This window comes from Diadema antillarum, unplaced genomic scaffold (assembly GCF_040938485.1).
Source record: "Diadema antillarum isolate AM-2024a unplaced genomic scaffold, OU_Dant_1.0 scf00000015, whole genome shotgun sequence".
NCBI lineage: Eukaryota > Metazoa > Echinodermata > Echinoidea > Diadematoida > Diadematidae > Diadema > Diadema antillarum.
The window spans coordinates 1,365,924-1,387,248 of NW_027270904.1; the positions used below are offsets into that span (position 1 = coordinate 1,365,924).

The 21,325-nt window shown below is 37.4% G+C and overlaps 1 protein-coding gene across 1 annotated transcript in view; it reads right to left on the reverse strand.

Annotated features, from left to right (window-relative positions):
* Positions 1 to 4,631: 4,631 nt before the first annotated feature.
* The window catches only part of LOC139723663 (uncharacterized), a 29,406-nt gene continuing 12,712 nt past the window's right edge, over positions 4,632 to 21,325 (reverse strand). Inside the window, exons 9-14 of the mRNA XM_071634892.1 lie at positions 20,830 to 20,993; positions 19,810 to 19,888; positions 17,399 to 17,524; positions 11,862 to 11,995; positions 8,333 to 8,514; positions 4,632 to 5,202 (exon numbers count right to left, since the gene is read on the reverse strand). Of these exons, the coding sequence (XP_071490993.1) occupies positions 5,120 to 5,202; positions 8,333 to 8,514; positions 11,862 to 11,995; positions 17,399 to 17,524; positions 19,810 to 19,888; positions 20,830 to 20,993 (768 nt within the window). The 3' untranslated portion in view covers positions 4,632 to 5,119. The remainder of the gene's footprint in view (positions 5,203 to 8,332; positions 8,515 to 11,861; positions 11,996 to 17,398; positions 17,525 to 19,809; positions 19,889 to 20,829; positions 20,994 to 21,325) is intronic.

Below are 21,325 nucleotides of genomic sequence, written 5' to 3' on the forward strand. Positions count from 1 at the left end.
GTAGATAAGATAGCAATCAAAGACAACATCAAGAGAAAACAGACAAAAAATTATGAGTTTTAAGGATTTACTTGATGTCATGACACAGTAAAGACAGCCACAGTGACAGGCAAATAATTGTTGTTTGAGAGAATTACCATTTTGACATCTTATTTATATAGATAAGATGAGAAATACCATTTTGACATCTTATTCATATGTGACCCTGCATAACACAACCAACGAAAAGTCGCCAGACATGGATTTTTAGTTAAGAGCAGATTCTGAAAGAGCAGACTCTAAGCTTTAAAATGATGTATAACTCAATTTAAATGGAATCCCCTAAACCTATATATATATATATATATATATATATATATATATATATATATATATACATATATATATATATATATATATATATATATATATATGTATATAAAAGAATAACAGCAAAAGGTTTCTGTTCGGAGTCTTAAGAAGATACAAGATACAGATATTGGTTCACAACAGTAGTAATTATGGAAACCCTGTGAAAGATGTTTTAGCGAAAATTTGTTAAAACGTCTTTCATTGAGTTTCCTTTATTACTACTGTTGTGAACATACAATGTACGTACATTCTGTACATGCACACACAGTCCCCAACTTTTATAGCGATGGCCCTGGGCCATTAAACCACTACAAATTGATGTGTGCCACTGTGGCCACCAAATTTCTACCAAATTTCCAAAAAGGTTATTTTGTGGAGGCCCAAATGGGCAACAGAGCTTCAAAATGGATGGATTGTTATGTATTTCCTTTTACTTCTGGCCAACGCATTTCTTTACGGGCCATCAAATTTTACATGTAAGGATTATAGTAGCCCTGATTTGCCGTCAGAGAGAGAGAGAAAAAAAAAATTGTATTAACCCTGATATAATATAATTTATGTACACACACTTCTTTTACACACAAAAAAAGAATATTTTAACAAACACACCTCAGTATACATGTATTTCATAGAGATCACTGATGGACGCATCTTTCAACAATACAATGTACACAAATAAGAACACATCAACCAACAAAGACTTCCATTTTTCTTCGATAATCCACTTTAATATTTCAGCCTATTTTCATTTTTAAAAAAAAAATCATATCTGAGCAAGACATCTACTTGCTTAACCTGTGTATGAAACTTGCTTTCTATGTCAAATTGCACTAATCTATGGCAAAGTTCTGCTAACGTTTGAAATAATTATGTCGTTGCGGCATTATGTAGATGCACCATGTATAGATTTCTATTGAAGCAAACTGCATGGCCAGAAGGCGAAGTGTATGTAATCATTGCAGTAGTAATGACTTGAGTTGCACAATACATGTTTAATTGTACTTATAAGCTATGGGGAGGAAAACAATTTTACCATCCAAATCAGCCACAATTTACACACTAGCAGGAATATAAACATTCTCTAAAATTATACTATATGTATACTAAAAGAGTACAAAATATAAATGTGTTATTTAATATATTTAGACTTTGTATGCAAAATTTCAGAATCTCTTCCATATAGAATATCAATTTTCTCAACATACCAGCTCTACATTATAGAATAACTTATTGCTTGAAATACAGTTACTATGATTCAAGAGTAGACAAACTAAATTCTGATGACATGGTTAATAGAATGGTCAAGCCTACATCTTTTGACAGTCCAGTTATTCCTTAAAAAAGACAAATTCCTAACATAATTATTTCCTTTGGCAGTTAACTATAAAACTACGTAAAGTATTGATGTTGCAGTAATTACTGAATCTAAGACACAATATTGGTGTCCCCCGTTTCATAAAACTTGTTATCAGTGACAAGTTGTTATAGTTGTGACAAGCTATTGAAATCCTTGCATCTGATTGGCTGAGAGCAAATTTGTCATAGAAATGTGGCAGTTGTCAGTGATAACAAGTTTTATGAAACGGGCTCCAGGACTGTCGGTAACCTTTTGTGTGCTTCAAGTGCTGATTGGCACAGAAAACCCCATAGCTTTGTATACACTGTCTGAAGTCCCTGGCACAGAAAGGGTTAAGACCTTGAGACACTGCCAAGCAACAGGCATTCCCTTTTTAAAGGCATTGTTCACCATTGGGAGCAGTGATCTAGAAAATATTTGAGTTATCATACTTGATACATATGCGTAGGTCAGTTGTACTTGTATTACAAATCACCCTACCATCTGAAAATTTCACAATAAAGCCTAAAATATAAGGAGATATCACTATTTTCCTCACTAAACCATAACTGTAGACAATTTAGTCTACAAGCAATTTTATCATAACTATTGTTCACATTTTGTATAATCATCAATACTTAACACTGATTTTTTTAACAACCAATTTTTACATTGGTTGTTTCTATCCCTAACTCACATTTCAGAACTATTTTTGAAGCACTAAAGCTGGGTTGTTGTTTTATCAGCAAATGGTAAATAGTACCATGAAAACACTTATTAAAACTGTACGTATATTTTGTCTTATCTGATTATATACTCACTACAATAGATGAGGAAAAGGTAATGTTAGGCACTCTCATAAAAATCTTGGTTAAGTGTAATGATCCCAGAGAAAGAGAAAGAGCAAAAATAGTATACGCATCCACATTTCAGAGAATCTGTTATAGAAGTTATTCGAAATTCACAGAACATGATGCACAACATTGACTGAGAATTGTAGGAAAAGATGTTTCAGAAAGCACAGTTTTAAAAAAAAGGTTACTCAGACATGAACTTTCTGTGATTGGAATGTGTGCTATACGGTATAATATGCTACAAAATTGAATATATCACGGGCAAGGGAGTGAAATATGTTTGTCTTGTACAAATGTATATGCACAAGGTCCACAGTGTATACAAAAGCAGTGTCTTGTCGCAAGACACGTCACAGAATGCGGACTTCTTATCTGGACAGCAGTGGGGCAGGGAGTGAAGGGGCGGTACAGTTGTAGGTGGCAATGGCGACTCTCCACACTACCCAACACACCTTACATCCATTCATTCACAAACAAAGAGCGATGAAGTTAACGCTGCAATGATATTTATGGAGCTATCTCCATATTGTCGCTGTGACAGACATTTCTTGTATACGTTGTATTTCCTGAAACAGGCTAAGAAACGGCTTTAGTTTTTGATAATGGGTATTTCCTAAAAAACAACTTTTAGTTTCTTTCGTTAAGAGTCATATTTGTCATAATGATGGGAGTCTTATATCTGCAGTTCACTAAATACAAAGGATTCAGACTTCTGTTATGGGGCAATATCTGTTGCCCCTGAAACAGCATTTCCTCATATTACATGTAAATGGTTTTAGTCAAATATTTGTAAGAGAATGGGAAAAGAGAATATGGAAATTATTTGACATTTGACCTGTTCAACTATTTGTATGGGAAGAACATTTTATGTTCTTCCAGGGGAGACAAATTTTGTGCAAACGAATGACAACTACGTGATAAAATGATCATAACCATCTTTAGTAAGATTGTATTAGCTCTGCTCTCAAGTCTTGACGGTGCCTTAAGATGCTCACCATTCCGGCATGTATGTCAGAGTGAAAACAATATATTTTATGCAGTTGTCTTCTATTATCATATACTCTTTTGGTCATCTGACATTTACACCATTATTTGTGATTTTAAAGAAACTACATTGTACATGGTAACAATCATTCTCAGGGTTATTCCCTTTATGCTGATCTAGCTATACATGTACCAATCAATGCACATATAAATACACATCTCCACTACTTGAGTAAATCTTGGCAAATTCTAATTGCACATGTATTATGAATGACATTAAATTACCTTGTACGCCATATATTTAGTGAGTCTAAATTTTTGCCAATCGGGACTTTTCGACGATTTCGCGAGTCGTTACATTCACGATGGTGGAGTACTGCATTGAATGAAGAAATTGATACGTGTGCGTCACATTCATAACGGGATCATAATTATTTTTCGAGTGTCTTCAATTCTGCAAATGGCACCTGACTCGCAAAATTCTTGAAAGCATAAACCTCGCAAAATATTTTGCGTATACAGTAACACAAGAGACAGCCATCAGTCTCTCTAAACCTCTATGACGCACACAAAACAATGCAAACTGAACTATGCGGTTGTGTGAAAGAAAAACGTAAATCTACCATGCTGTGACAAATACCATATCTCCCGTACATCTATTGAAGTAACATATAATATGAATGACTCTAAATAGCCAAGTGAAGGATGCTGTGGTGTAACCTCTTGTTAAAAGCTTTATCATATTCTACAAAAGGGGACAAAAACAAATCCCAGCTTCTTTCTAGGTTCACACTTTCAGAATGCACAGAGGACAGACAACTTGAATCAACATAGCTCGATAAACTGAACTACAACTAATCTAGTGCTTATCATGATTCATACAAAGTTATCAACATCACTGTCTCATTTCCATAAAAAGGCAAAATTTCATTTCATCCTAAGAATCAAAAAACTTCAAAAGGTGACTGAAAAACCCTTAAAACCTGAAGAATGAAGTTGAAAATCTGCATCAGCTGCACACACTATACACAGGTAAAGATAATATCATGAATGCTCCACTAACAACCATTAAATGTAATATAACAATGAGATATTTGGACAGATTTTAAGAAACCTATAAACACCAGGAAATACCAGGAAACCATATGACAATGATTAATTAGCTGCAAAGAATGATTTTCAGTATGTAAAAATTAGCAAATGCTGCTGTCATGGTAATCAAAGTCACTGACTATTGTTTTTGTTCCTGGCTACATACCTCGTACTTGAGATGCTGAGCAAGTACTGTACATGTTTTCAGTATGAAGTTTGCCTGATATTTGCAGGACTAATACCGACTAAAAATGCAACCTCCTATAAAACAAAAACACTGATTATCATCTCTAACAACAAATATCCCTATGTTTTCTTCCAAAAAGGGTTCTTGTTTCTTATTATGTCCCCATAATTCTTGATTGCAAATTCAACCATTCACAAAATTTTCTTACAAGTTCCAATTTGCCACATATTATGCTGGCAAAATATATGGCACATACAGTAGATACCTATGCACACCTCTTCTGCATCAACCATCATTTAAAGCATCCTTTTCTGTCTAAAAATAGGCCATGATGTCACGCGCTTTCTTGCTGATATCATCATTACTGTGATTCTTCAGCTTTTTTATCTTGTCAACTCCTGTGAAAAAGCAAATAGTGGAAAGGAAGGATGAGAACTTACTGTTGTGTAGCAAGATCAGTTAAATTTATAGAGGTATGTTTAATGAAGTATTGTGGTACACAGTTGAGTATACTTTGGGAGAGCACTTTATTTGAGAGGTGTCTTTAATACAGCATGACTTCTCTCTTTGAGCATCAAATTTTGAGTTTTTTGTGTGTTATGATTTACTTTATATACTGAATTATTTACATTGGTTATAACATATTATGAATGGGCAAATGGGTGAATGAGGTAGGAGGTTTTAATTGGACAAAAATTTTGGTTGTTATAGTAACAAAGGTGGGACTAGTTTTAGAAAGGAAGTAGTATTTTTGGATTTGGATTGAACAACAATTCTAAGTAATCAATGGGGGAAGGACAGATGTTTGGGTTTGACTCAGCCTGGTCGTAAATCAAATTATAACAAAATTTACCATTTTGGAGAGTATTGGTAGGGGTCATTACCATTTTGGAGAGTATTGGTAGGGGTCATTGACTGGCCGGAGGTGAAGAGATGTATCCGGTCATAGTGGAATGGGAAGGGGTAGTAACAACTTACACTGCGTTAATCTAACTTGAGAGAGAGAATAACACTTCAAAACGCGTTTGGAAAAGTGTTTTCAAACGTGGTTTGAAACGCGATTCTGGGGGTGCTGCGTTTATCTAACCATCATACATTCGCGATTCGAGTGGTGTCACTGCGCAGCTGCTTTGCGCTGTTTGACCCGGGGAGTAACCGTCAACTGCATACCACCAAACATGCCTCATCATTCACACACAAATAATGGGTAGAAAACACAACCGGAAACAGCTGGGATTTGACCTTGAGATATAAACGCATTTCAAAATGGCATTGCGTTTATCTACTCACAGAACGGCGTTCATGGTCTCAAACGTGTTTCAAAACGCCCTTTGAAAGGCATTTCAAAATGTCGTTTCTAAACGCATTTGAAAACATGGTTGCGTTTATCTAACCCCTGAAAATGCCTCAAACGCATTTAGGATCGTGATTCTGCCTCAGAAATTTTAAAGATAAACGCAGCCTTAGTGTATCATTATGCAACATTACATGTACATTGCATCACCCGAAACAAGCAATAGGATAAAGGCATCTACAACATGTCTCCTATAGCTGGCCTTGAATGGAGTCATGAGCATTAAGAACATGAGACATTTCATCATCATGTTTGAATCAGCAGTGCACTTAAGTGAACATTGCTACATAAAACATGCTGCTCTTATTGAAGGAAAATATACTATGATGTCAAAGTTCAGCTACCTTCACACTCTACCATTTTGCAATCAAAGACATTCACATTCACACACAAATATAATATAACATCAGCCTTGAAAAAAAAAGTCTGTATGAACCTTACAAACAAAGTCAACATTATTAGAAACAAGCGACCCGGGGGTCTAGCGCTCACCTGCATATCGCAAGTTCACCTTCCATGCATTCTTGCAGACTCCTACCTGAGAACATTGGAAACTTGGGGGGGGGGGGGGCAGCTTTCAGAGGTGAGGGCATGGTGTCCATTTGCTTATTCCATCACACTGGTAAAAATACCTGCTAAGTACACTGTACTTTATAGAAGGTTGGACTATGCAGCTTGGAAGCATGTGCCCAGTTGAACAAATTGAGATGTTAACCCGCGGCATGTTACCTACCAAGTTTGGTGAACATTCATCAAGGGGTTTTCAAGAAGAATATGAACATGTACAATTTAAGTCCCCATTTGAACCCATCCCACTCCACTCCCCTGGGTCCCAAGGGGGGGCACCCCTGAGTCTACCATGAACAAACTTGAAACAACAGTCATCGATCTACTGACTCATTGTATTAACTTAGCTAAATCACTTATGGTTCTGGAGAAAATCTTTGAAAATCCCTTACCTGGGGGGGGGGGGTGGGTTAGGGCCCCATGGGGGCCCGCAGGTGGGGCATGGTGCCCATCTGACATATTGAGATCCTATCCCCGTACAGATGCTACCTGCCAAATTTAGTAAATATCGGTCATGGGGTTCTCAAGAAGAAGATAAAAATGTTCAATTTAGGCCCCATTAGGACTGCTCCCTACCCCCCTCCCCTGGGTCCTGGGGAGGGGGGGGGGGGGCACTCCTGATTCTGCCACAAACAAACTTGAAACTACAGTCATCAATGTACTAACTCATAGTATTAACTGAGCTCTATCACCATTGGATCTAGAGAAGAAGATATTTAAAGATTCTTTAATTTTTTTTTTTTTTTTTTTTTTTTTGGGGGGGGGGGGGGTTGGGTTAGGGTTAGGGTTAGGGTTAAAGTACAATTTAGGCCACACTAGGACCCTCCCCTACCCCCTCTCCTGGGTCCCAAGGGGGGCACCCCTGATTCCCCCATGAACAAACTTGAAACTACAGTCATCAATGTACTAACTCATAGTAGTAACTGAGCTCCATCACTTCTGGTTCTAGAGAAGAAGATCTTTAAAGATTCCTTAATTGGGGGGGGGGGAGGGGGTTTGGGCTCCCCTGGGGGCCCCCAGGGTAGAGCATGGCGCCCAATTGAGATCCTATCCCCCTAGGGATGCTACCACCCAAGTTTGGTGAAAATCGGTCATGGGGTTCTCAAGAAGAAGATGAAAATGTAAAAAGTTTACGCACCACGGACGCACGCCGGACGCCGGACGCCGGACGAAGAGCGATCGCAATAGCTCACTAGGCTCAGATGAGCTAAAAAAACACTCTAAAATCCCAAAACACACAGATCTTTTGTGGATAACCTGTCATATCACAAGGGAACACATAGCCTGGGATTACTGCACACCTATTCATGGAACTTCTGCACACATGGACATTCTCTTTTGCAAATGTAGTATGTATTCTGAGATTCCAACTGTTACTTTTCTGCAGTATTTTGTATTGTACTGTGGTTGTTGCTAAAAATACTGTCGGTTTCATGAAAAATACTGTCTTCCCCAAATTGCACATGATGTATTTCCACAAATGTTTATTCTGCTCAATGGTATAGTTAGACATGCCCTCCCAAATCCAATTCAAACATGTGTACACACCTGCTCTACATGCTCCGATGTTTTACTGGCATGCTAACCATCGTAAATGCCATACTTACCCCCACATGCCTTGATTTCGTCTGAATACGAGCCAGCCTTGCCCCGCCCTTTCTTCTTCTTCTTCTCTCCTAATTTGTTGAGGAGAGCTTGGAGAGATTCAAGAGTAATCTTCAGGAGCTCTATATCTTTCGAGTCGAGGTTGGAGCAGAACGGCTTGACCCAGCCCAGCTTGGCCACATGCCTGTGTTCCACCAAAAAACAAACACCTGAGTGCAACTGATTGACAAACTCAGTGCCCTACATCGACATATACAAGCACTGAATTGATTAGTGTTTACGTACATACATACGCCAGTATGAACGCCCATGATTTCTTTTATCATGGCTACTACTAAAACACTGATCAAGTCAGTGCTTATTTACGTCAATGTAGGACAATTCGTCAATCAGTTGTGATGAAAACATCTCGCCAGAAGAATTTCATGAATTTGAATAAATATACAGTACCCGCTGCATGCTATAAGGATTAAAACCAACACTTGCTGTCGCGCGAAAGCTCAGTGGTCTAGTGGAGATGACGCCTGTCCGGAGATCAGGAGGTTGTAGGTTCAAATCCTGCTCAAGTATGTACGCCCATGATATTTTTATCATGGCTACTACTAAAACACTGATCAATTCGGTGCTTATTTATGTCAATGGAGGGCAATTCGTTGATCAGTAGCGATGAAAACATCTCAACAGAAGAATGTCATGAATTTGAAGCAAATACCAGTGGGCATGTTCAAGCCATGGGTTCAAAGGTCACCTCCCACCTACCATTCATAAGAGTCTTCAGTTTCTATCCACATTTAGATAAAACTGACGATGGCTGCACACAAAAATGATAATGGCCTGAGTGAAATAAATGCTGCACCAGTCATATTGGTCAGGTATAAACCATCATAAAGTTTGTCTGTTGTAAATAGTGACAAACTAGTGGGTAAGCTACCACAGAGTCTTCCCATTCTCTAAACCTCATATAGAAGTGACTTCAATCAGTAGAGAAAGTTATAGGAGTTCTGGGTTTGTATGTTGTTTGTTTTTTTGTTTTTTTAATTTGAAATTGTGGTATTTGCTTGGCATTTGTTTCGTATAAATATCATATATATATATACTTTCTTTTTTTTTATAAAATCAGGTTATTTTGGTATGAGAAACTGGATGACAAATACGTAACATATGACAGTCACTTGATCTGCCTCTTGCTATTAAAAGTCAAGCCTTGTAATGCAGTGCAACACTGATCACTAAACTTGAAGGGGAATCAACCCCAAATATACATGTGGATTGAGTAAATGCAGCAATATTAGTAGAACACATCAGTGAAAGTTTGAAGAAAATCGGAAAATTGATCCAAAAGTTATGAATTTTTCAAATTTTAAATTTGGTGACGAAACCATTGGATCAGAAGACTACTACAGATCATGACATCACATATGGACTACCATATAAGGAAAGTATAAAGAAAATTCCACAAAATATCATTTCATATGAAAAGTACGCATTCCCTGAACTTGTTACTGACATATGTCAAGGGTAATATCATATCCCCTGCTTTCTGAAAGAGGTAAGCCTAGTGCTCTTTCATTATGCTAGAAAAGTGACAAAATGTTTAATTTTCGAGGAAGAAAGATTTGCGGTGACACCATGTGTATGTAGTCCTTAATCGGATCGCTGTTTGGCAGAAGAGCCTAGAAAGAGGAGAAACGAAGAGGGAAGCGACATATGGGGGTTGTGAGGAGGGCAGAAAGTGAAGAGTGGGAGACAGTAATGGGCTAGAGGTTGAAGTTGCACTAGTGGAGACGGTAGAGAAAGGAACACAGAGAGTGGTAAGGAAGAATAGTGTGAGAATCAAGTAGGATGTTCGGACATCGTTAGAAGGGGAAAGATGAAATAGAAGGGAAGAGGAAGAGGAAGGAGTTGAATGTTGGAGAATCATGGAGATAGGAGAGAGCAGTAAAGATTCATGAAACCAAGAGAAGAAAAAACGAAGTCGGCGAACAGTGTGGCTATGGAATGCGGAATCAATGGAGAAAGGACGAATAATCCCTCGAAGGAAGGGTAAGTAGAGGAGAGATGAGAATATGTTGATAGAAGGGAGATAGAGAGAGAGAGAGAGAGAGGCGGGGGGGGGGGGGGGGACAAAGAAAAGAAGTAGAAAAGAACAAATTGAAATTCAATACGCAAATCAGAGGGAGCTAGTATGGATCCTAGAATGAAATGCTGCTGAGAGGGAGAAAAAAAAAAAAAATTGGAAAGGAAAATTGATGACAGTTAAGTCCTGAAAAGGTTCCTGTGGGAGAAAAGCAAAAAAAAAAAAAAAGAAATCAAAATGAGGTTAAAGTGTAGACCTAAGGAGAGAAGACAAGAGAAATAACCTGTGGAGAAATGTGTAAATTAAGCAGTGGTCCTGAAAAGGACCGTTGGGTTGTATGGAAGGAAGAAATAAAACAAAAAGAAGAAATAAGAGAAGAGAACAGAAAAGAAAAGAAAAGATAAGTAGTGTAGAAACAGACAAAAGTGTAAGAGAGAGAGAGAGGAAAGAGAAATGAAACACTGAGTAAAGGTGCTAGTGAAAGTAGCGCAAGAAATCTAGTTATAAGAATAACTAGGAGAACCGAGGAACTTGACGTTTCGGGCAGGTTGACTGTCCTTCGTCAGAAGTGAAGCGTGATCTGAGAAGAGGCGGGCTATATATGGAGAATGCGGACCTAGAAGGAAGTGGTCGGTTTAATTTTCTTTGTATTTTCTTTATATGGTAGTCCATGTGATGTCATGATCCATAGTAGTCTTCTGATCCAGCGGTCTTGTCACCAAAACGTCAGAAAGTCATAGCTTTTGAACGGATTGCCCGATTTTCCTCAAACTTTCAATGACAGATGTATTCTACTAATATTGCTCCATTTACTCTATCAACATGTATTTATGGGGTTAATTCCCCTTTAATAAGAATTTGTCTCTCTTTCTGATACCTAATTCATCGTAAGTCATATCACATTGTGGACTGTGGTTAATCCATGATCGTCTCCTATAAAAAAAAAGAAAAAAAAAACCTGTAGAATTGTTTTCCCCCCTATGATCAACAATATTTGGCTCACACCCACGCCAAACACCCATTTTACAACTGTTCTCTTGCTTTCAATAGGGAGCTTTAGATTTTCACGACGGGGATGTACAGAGGATAAAAAAACACGTTCTGAGCATGCGCAAAAGCGCGCATCAAGTCAATCTATTTATAGCTCGCGTCATTTGAGTTTTTCACTATGCATTCTGGGCTATTTTTACGTCTGCTCAATTCATGACATAAAGAGCTACTTCATGCACTGATCATATGGGGGCGCCCTTTTATTTTTTATATGTCGGGTCCCAGCGTAATCTGAAGCTGCTTTTCAGCATGACGCATGGAGAGAGGAGAATGTCCAACGCACTCGTCGTCTCAAACGTCCACGCCGCAAATCTAAAGCTCCTAAATTTAATCACAGTAAGGCCCACATTGTGTGTGTTTTAAATTAAAATCTGCCCATCTTTCTGCCTCTTTGCAAGTCTTACCGTATCTGTTGTACTGATGCAGTGTGGCCTGCTGTAATTTGTACAATTACCCAGGCTGCTTCTTTCTGCACTGGCAACGGCTGATCTTCCACAAGTTCAATCACCGTTGGGATGACGTTGGCATCAATCATGGCCTGGGGAGGAAAAAAAAAAAAAAAAAATATATATATATATACAGACATACAATATAATGGCAGATTACTCAACAAATACATGAACCCATGATCTAGGCTAAACTGGTGTATACAGATAAAGGACTGTCTATTACATCTAATCACATCTGAATAACTGTCAAAACACATGTACTACTGTAAATATTTATGGCATGAAATTTTCGCGAATTGGAGATAAGGACTTTTTTACAGCATGAAACTTCTGTGAATTGCCGAATTGCCACTGGCAACCAATGCTTTATGGTAAAGACAAAAACTTCAGCGTGCATTTTAATTTTGTGAATCTTGGCTCTCAAGAAATTCACAAAATTTAAATGCACACAAAAGTTTCCAGTTTTAGTGGAGTCAGAGACATATGAGCGGGAATAGATGTACCCAAGCTGTTCTCATTTTTTCCACTTTTTACTGGTCCATTCCCGAAAGGTTTACTGGTCCGACAGTGATTTTCACTGGTCCTGGACTGTTGGACCAGTCCCAGTGTGCAGCTAGAGTTGCAATAATAATAACAATAATAACTAGAAATGTCGCTACAGCGACTGGTTATACCCCCGCCAAACAGCATTTCATAAGCTTTGGTCAAAACAACATTTCATAAGCTTTGGTGAAAAAACTGAGGAAGGAGTTAAATCCGCAAGATCTTTCCTTGATCTTCTGCCATTAATATGCCGTTACCATGGCAACGCACTTTTTGCCACTGCGGAAATATGTGTCTTGCACATTAACATATTCAGATGAACATCTGTACCTAATTTCATAAAAATTGATCAAAAACTGTGGGAGGAGTTCGCGACGCAAGATTTGTACCCATTTTTGCCCATAATATGCCGTTACCATGGCAACGTACTTTTGGGTACTGTCAAAAAATACGTCTTGCACATCTACAACCCAAGGCACACATCTGTGCCAAGTTTTATGGGAATCAGTTGAAAACTGAGGAAGTAGTTCGCGACGCAAGATTTGCAACGGACCGACCGCCCGACCGACCGCCCGACCGTCCGCTGATTCCTATATACCCCCTTCAAACTTCGTTTGGCGGGGGCATAATGACGATAATGACCAATGGGTGCAAGAAAAGAGAGTGTGAAATCATTTTGTCATTTCATTTCATTTTCATTTCATTTTATTTCATTCTCCTTTTTCCAACAAAACACAACACAGTATGAATTAGGTTATTATCACAATCGTATACACACAACTTACAAATGATATCAAATGATACAATAATAAAGTAACATTTTATGTATACGCAAAATAATATAAGTCTTTGTTTCAGTTGAAAAAAAGGAGAACTGAGAGGTCCACTAAAAAGCAAGCTTGTAGATTGTGAACCACTCAAGAAACTCTAACTAAATACTTATTTGTATATGCTGGACACAAGTATGATTTACACAAGACGGAAACAAACGGGAGACACACAATAACATGACACGACTAGACAGAAAGGTGGAAAATGAAATGAAGGAAGGAAGAAAGAAGGAGAATGCCTACACGCTGATCAAAGAAACGAAAGAGAGAATTGAAGAGGGAATTGAAGAAATTCTTTAAACAGCCGGTGGTTGCATACAGCTGTGTAGAAATTATAATGGCTATTTCATAAATTAATGAATTCAGAAATCAATTGATTGATGGTTGGATGATAAACTCTGTGGTTGTTGGAACTTGATTAACAAAAACGAACATCAGAGAGGGTTTAACAGAAAGGATTTCAACTTACGCTTAAAGGAATACAAAGAAGGAGAATTTTTTATTTCGCTACTTAATGAATTCCAGAATCTAGGGCCTGTGTATATAAATGTATTCTGAGCCAATAATGTTCTCAGAAGAGGTAGATGAAACTCAGAAGATTGTCTGGTGGGATAATTATGGAAAAATTGATTCCTTGCAAACATTGAATTGAATATACAGGGAAGTGCATTTGTGTTGAAATTAAACATAAACTGTCCAAGCTGAAAAAAATACAAATCTTTAATTTTTAAAATCTTATATTTAGTGAATAATGGATCTGTATGGGAACGTGGCGGGACGCCACAAATAACACGAAGTGCCTTTTTTTGTAATACCAGTAATCTATCTAGTAAAGTTTGATGAGCGTTACCCCATGCTAAAAGACCGTAGTTAAGATAAGGTAAAATTAAAGAGAAATATAACGTCAGCAAAGAAGACAATGGAATATGAAACTTAAGTCTATTAATAATTCCAATATTACGTGATATTATTGTACTTATGTTAATAATATGCGGCCTCCATGAAAATTTATCGTCTACTGTAATCCCCAGGAATTTTATATGAGATACGCGTCCTATTTGAATGTCATCAAAAATAATCTCTTTACGTAAAACTTCTGTAGAGTTACTAAATAACATATACTTAGTTTTCAAAAGATTAAGAGATAATTTGTTAGCTCTTATCCATTGGGTCACTTTTTTTAATTCGGAATTAACAATGTGCACGAGTTCATCTGGATTTTGATGTGAAAAGAAAACATTTGAATCATCAGCAAAAAGTATAAATGACAACACGTCGGATGATCTGCAAAAATCATTGATATAAATGATAAAAAGTAAAGGACCTAATAAGCTACCTTGTGGGACGCCACACTTAATGAATTCGAGACTTGAAACGTTCTCGTTCAGAGATACGTATTGTTTGCGGTTTTGCAGGTAGCTCCTGAACCACTCCAAGGCCTTCCCCCTTATCCCATAATGAGACAACTTGTAAAATAAAATTTCATGATTTATTGTGTCAAAGGCCTTGGAGAAGTCCAGGAATATACCAATAAGATGGGAATGATTATCAATAGTATGCGCTGCGTGGTCGATAAACTTCAAAAGGGCATGAATGGTACTGTGTTTTTGTCGAAACCCAAATTGAGAATTTGTAAAAACGTTATGAAAAGTTAAAAAATTAATTGTTCTTTTAAATATCAATTTTTCCAAAACTTTAGATAAAGATGAAAGCAAAGAAATGGGCCTGTAATTACTCATATCAGAACTATCGCCTTTTTTGAATAAAGGGAAAACCTTAGCTATTTTCATAAAATCAGGAAAAACACCACATGATATAGATCTATTAAAAATATGTGAAAGTGGGTCAGCGATTGAAAATATAATTCCCTTTAAAATAAAATTACTTATGTCATCGTAACCAGCACTTCGCTTGTCATTCATTGCAGTAACAATATCAATAACTTCATATTTCGTAGTTGGAACAAAAAAGATAGAACTTGGGTTTGGTTGACCTAAAAATGTTGAAAAATGCGTATTTGACTGTGGTACCCTTCTAGCCAAATTCTCCCCAATCATTGAAAAATAAGAGTTAAAAATATTAGCTATGTCACTTGGATCTTCATATATTTTGTTGCCATATCTTATTGTTGTAATATTTGATTTCTTTTTTGATATATTCATGGCCTGGTTCAAAACCTTCCATGTATTCTTCATATCATGTTTATATTTTTCTAACTGAAACATATAATATTTCCTCTTTTCTAACCGTATAATCTTAGTTAAAGTATTTCTATAGGAAGTATATTTTTCTTTTGACTTCTCAGTTTTTTCCATTTCGAATTTATAATATAGCCTATTTTTCCTATTGATTGAACGAAGAAGAGATTTTGATATCCACGGAAATCTGGGGGATGTTTTATAATTAACTAACTTATCTTTTGATTTAGGTATATACTCATCTAAATAATTACTAATTATCCCTGAAAAATTGTTAAATGATATATTAACGTCATCACTATCGTAAACACTAGACCAATCAGCCCTTTCTAGGCTGGCACCAAGGCTAGCCAAATTTTCTGGTGTAGCTCTACGTCTGGTTGGAGAAAAACCAAATTTATCTACCGAATACCCGAGATCAAAACACGCTATAATAGGGAAATGATCAGTCATATCAGATAAAATAATAGAAGAGTTTAAAATTTGCAATACATTAGTGAAAACATTATCAAGAAGGGTGGCGGAATGATTTGTAACACGTGTGGGTTTCGAAATTAATGGCAAATATGAGGCTGACAAAAATATTTCAAAAAATTCTTGTGACGTATTATCGTCATTTTTAATCAAATCAATATTAAAATCACCCATTATAAAAATATTTTTATTTACCAACAGGGGATTTTTCAATAAATTTACAATACAACTCAAAAAATCTTTAGGATTAGAACTTGGGGGTCTATAAACAATACCAACAATAATGTTTTTATTTTGCGGAATGGAAATTTCCACAAACAAGGACTCTATAGTATCATTCATAATTTGTAATTCCTCACAAACAGTAAACTCAAATTTCTGTGATAAATAAAACGCAACACCCCCACCCGTCCTATTCACTCTATTATTGACAATTAACTCATAACCATTTAATGCGTATGGTAAATTAATATCAGAAGATAACCATGTTTCCGTTAAACCTATTACAGAAATTTGTTTTTTCATTTGATTACCTAATAATATCTGTAAATCATCAAAATGCTTATTTATACTCCTGATATTCAGATGTAACATTGAAAATGTACTTTCTGAAAAACTTTTGACAAGATCTGTGAATTGATCAACTGTAACATACTTTGAAGAAATATGGGAGGAATCATATTCACAATCGTAATCATCATATAAATCTTTCGAAGATAAATTAACATTGGCAATGAGGTTATCAAAAGTAGCGGAAGAACGTGAATTTATCCGACTTAATTCTGTAGGGGAGCATCTAAACAAATCATAGAGTTCATCATCATTAAGGGAATCAAACGCTGAATTGAGTTGACTAGCCATAAGGAGGAGCATAAAATCCAAAATGAAAGCATATCAACTGCCGGGGTTGAGGTATAAGATATTTTGACATGCATGTCATTATGAATTAGTAGCAAAAGTTCAAGTTGCTGGGAATACACTGTACAGTATGTCCCCCAAAAAATTACAATCAGATTTTTGCATTGATAACACCTAATATGATTAAACCATCTAACTGCTACTTCAGGGTCAAAATATAACAACTTAGCTCTAATTTGCAGAAAACCCCATTCAATTTGGTTAAGTGGTCACAGAAAAATGTGGATTGTTGTAAAGCATGTCATGAGTCGGATTCTTCCAAGTTTAGCACTTGGATGCTCTTGGAACTGCAAATTAATGTGTGAACACAATAGACAGAACTTGGAGGGAAGAGATTCTTTACATGCTCAACAAAATTCCTCATTTCTCTTTGACCACTGACGCAAATCAAATATAGTTTTCAATAAGATGTTGGCAATGAGTTATAGTTTCATACCCTGAAATTGTATTTGGATTGATTCACTATTTTTAAAGTTATCGTTGTAGAGGGTATCATTGTAATTTTTTTGGGGGGGACATACGGTATTACCTGGATTTGTGCTTTGGTGCCAGCTCCCATGTTAGATAATGTCCAGCATGCTTGTTTGCGGATGTCTACGGAGGAGTTGCTCAACAGCTGGTGAAGCTGACGTACACCTGAGCAATCTACAACAACCTATAGAGACAAGAAATAGTAGAAAAAAATATATAGAATTGCAAAGTTTACTGCATATGATGTATCGTGATACATAATCCTACAAAAATATTTTAAAAAAAAAGAGTTGTAAGATACAACTCTTCAACTCTTCGGTCAAGTTTGAATTCAAAATGAGAGAGTCAAATTACAAAATAACACATAACTCACCAAAATTGAATGAATGATCATCACCAATCAATTAAAATTATGGATATTCAAGAAGTGGGGGATGGCCCTTTTGAGAAGTGGGCTAATCATGAGCACTGATAAACAATTCACTGTGTGCAGAATAAACAAAGAAAAGTAGAAATTACGCGGTGTGTAATATATGTCCCCACTGGAAGTAGCATTTAGTAGCAAAAAGTACAATGTAGGTAAAAAATCAAGGTCAAAGGTCAAAGAAGTCAAAGGTCAAAATTCTGTGTACAAGTTTTGAAGCCCTCACCTAGTGCCATCACATAAAGCAAACGGAATCGAAATCGAGTTAGAAATGGCGAAGGAGAAGCATTTTGTAGCCAATGTACAATATAGGTCAAAAATCAAGGTGAAAGGTCAAAGAAGTCAAAGGCCAAAATTCTGTGTAGAAGTTTTGAAGCCCTTACCTGGTGCCATCACATAAAGCAAACGGAATCGAAATCGGGTTAGAAATGGCGAAGGAGTAGCATTTTGTAGCCAATATACAATATAGGTCAAAAATCAAGGTCAAAAGTCAAAGAAGTCAAAGGTCAAAATTCTGTGTAAAAGTTTTGAAGCCCTCACCTAGTGCCATCACATAAAGCAAACGGAATCGAAATCGGGTTAGAAATGGCGAAGGAGTAGCGTTTTGCAGCCAATGTACAATATAGTTCAAAAATCAAGGTCAAAGGTCAAAGAAGTCAAAGGTCAAAATTCTGTGTAGAAGTTTTGAAGCCCTCACCTAGTGCCATCACATAAAGAAAACAGAAGCGAAATTGGGTTAGAAATGGCGAAGGAGTAGAATTTTGTAGCCAATGTACAATATAGGTCAAAAATCAAGGTCAAAGGTCAAAGAAGTCAAAGGTCAAAATTCTGTGTACAAGTTCTGAAGCCCTCACCTAGTGCCATCACATAAAGCAAACGGAATCGAAATCGGGTTAGAAATGGCAAAGGGGTAGCATTTTGAAGCAAAATGTACAATATAGGTCAAAGGTCAAGGTCAAAGGTCACAACTGAAATTCTGTGTAGAAGTTTCAAAGCTCCCATGTAGTGCTATCATATAAAGGAAACAGAATCAAAATTGGCTCGTAAATGACAGAGAAGTAGCAAATTGAACATTTTGATCACACACGGACACACAGACAGACAGACGGACGGACGGACGGACAGACGGACGGACGGACACACGGACACACACACGTACGGAGCCTGTTTCATAGTCCCCTGTTCGAACTCGTTCGGCGGGGACAAAAAGGGCACTTATAAAGTCCCACGGCATGAATCAACAGTTGATTCACGGTTGAAACTTCCCAGAGAACCTCTGTTGGGTAGGCGTAATACATGTATATATTAAGTTTCAACAAAAATGCTGCAGGCATTGCACAAATATGAGGGGAAGTCGTGAAATTGTGAGGAGTTGACCTTGACTGCTGACCCCTGACCCTTGACCCATGACCCCAAGTTCCGTAGATAATCACTTCCAGTCAGTACATGCATATTAAGTTCCAAGAAGATACCTCGAACCATTAGCGAGATATGGAGAAAAAAGTGATATTTTTAACATTTTCACTTGACTCTGATCTTTGACCTCATGACCCGAAACTCTCTCTGGAGAATCTTCATTTGGTAGTACATGTTTACACTAAGTTTCAAGAAAATAACTTCAGGCATTGCATAGATATAGGAAAATAGTGAACTTTTGAGCATTTGACCTTGAACTTTGACCTTGAGCATGTGCACTAAAAGTTGATAGGCACAACTTCGCCCACTCACACGTAAACATGCCGAGTTTCATTAGGATACCTCAAAAGAAGTTTTAGTTACACTGTCCACAAAATTGATTACAGATGGAAGGACGAACAGACAGACGAACGGAAGGACGGAAGGATGAAGGATGGACGGGAGGACGGAAAGACGGAAGGATGGACGGACGGAGGATGGACGGACAGAAGGACAGACGGACAACCCGAAAACATAATGCCTCCGGCACCACTTCGTGGCGGAGGCATACAAAAAGCAACATGATTGTGCATTTACTCTCAAAGTAGCCTCTAACAAAGGACCTTGAAGGAAAATATATATACAAGTACCTGGGTCTGATCGTCAGTGCCAAACACTATATTCCCAACTGCTACCACTGCATGCTCCAACACATTTTGACTTGTGTGCCTGCAAAAAAAAAGAAAAAAAAAAAAGAAATAGCATTAAATTCAGAGGAGACCTATAATAAAGCAGGGCTGTACACTAACCCATTTTTTCTACTGGACCGACCTGTCCTTGTCGGACCAGCAGATATCTAATTTTTCCATTTTTTATTGGTCTGAACCTAAAATTCATTGGTACTGTTCTTTTTTTCTTTTTTTTTGACTGGCCCAGGTCATGCTAGACCAGTAAATTTGGCAATTCCTGAAAAGTTATTGGCAAAAAAACTTTCATCGGTCTGGGACCGTCCGACCGGCGCCAGTGTTAAGCGTTGCCTAGAGGACCTACATCGTATGCATTGCCAATGCATGTTGACTTGTGTTGAGGGTATACTTGTGTTGATTGACGATACCCTCAACATCACTTAGGAGGTTATAAGTTGATATGTTTCATGTAGCATATCAAACCCTTCATACGGAACATTTTGCAATCTCAAATCGCTGCCAGTCACGTCACATATGATATTATACAACACCTATTTAGAATGTAGCTATTCAATTGGTCGATTGTCTATAACGTGACATTTAGTGAAAGGTTCTATTGCACGCTCTGGCTGTCTCAGCGTGCAATTTTGGTTCAATCAAAATGTTCTATTGCATGCGCTCTGATGTCACAATAAACAAACATGTGCCGCACACACTCAACAATTACAAGCGCATACTTTTATCACTCATTTTTGTTGAGCGCCTCTATCATTCACCTCCTGCGAAATAAAACCATTGCACTCGTGATCATTCACTATTTGTATAATATTGCATGTTTTCACGATGAACGAAATTAGAAGCTTTCCCAACTCTTGTAAAATGGATGACTTACGTGTACATTTACTAATTGTTCAGTGTTATTAGTGTTTATAATATAACACGGTTAATAAATAAGAGCTAATCTGTAAAAGTGGGGACACTTACGATAGCAGATCAACCAGTCTTTGACAGACTCCAGCATTCAGCACCTTCTCGATGAAAAACTGAGACGCATCACAGATACACCGGAGGGCATGGCAGGCATCCGCCAGCACCTCCTCCTTGCTGCTGTACAGAAGTCGATGAATGATCGGCAAACATGGGAGATTCTTGGAAGACAAACAAATCACTTTCATGTGATAATCATGAAAATATTACATAACGCCTAAAAAGAATGTAGCTATCCGATTGGTCGATTGCCCATCACGTGACATTTAGTGAAAAGTTCCATCCCACGCTGTGGCTATCAGCAGCGCAATTTTGTATGAGCAAAAATGGATAGCGCAAGGCTGATGTCACCCATTTCCATTGACTCCCATGTTAAACTCACAATTGACTCGAAGTTTTTGTTCCATCACCCGGCTCTGATGTCACTATAAACAAACATTTGCCACGCGCTCTCAACAATTACAAGCATGCTTACAAGCGCACACTTCTTTCA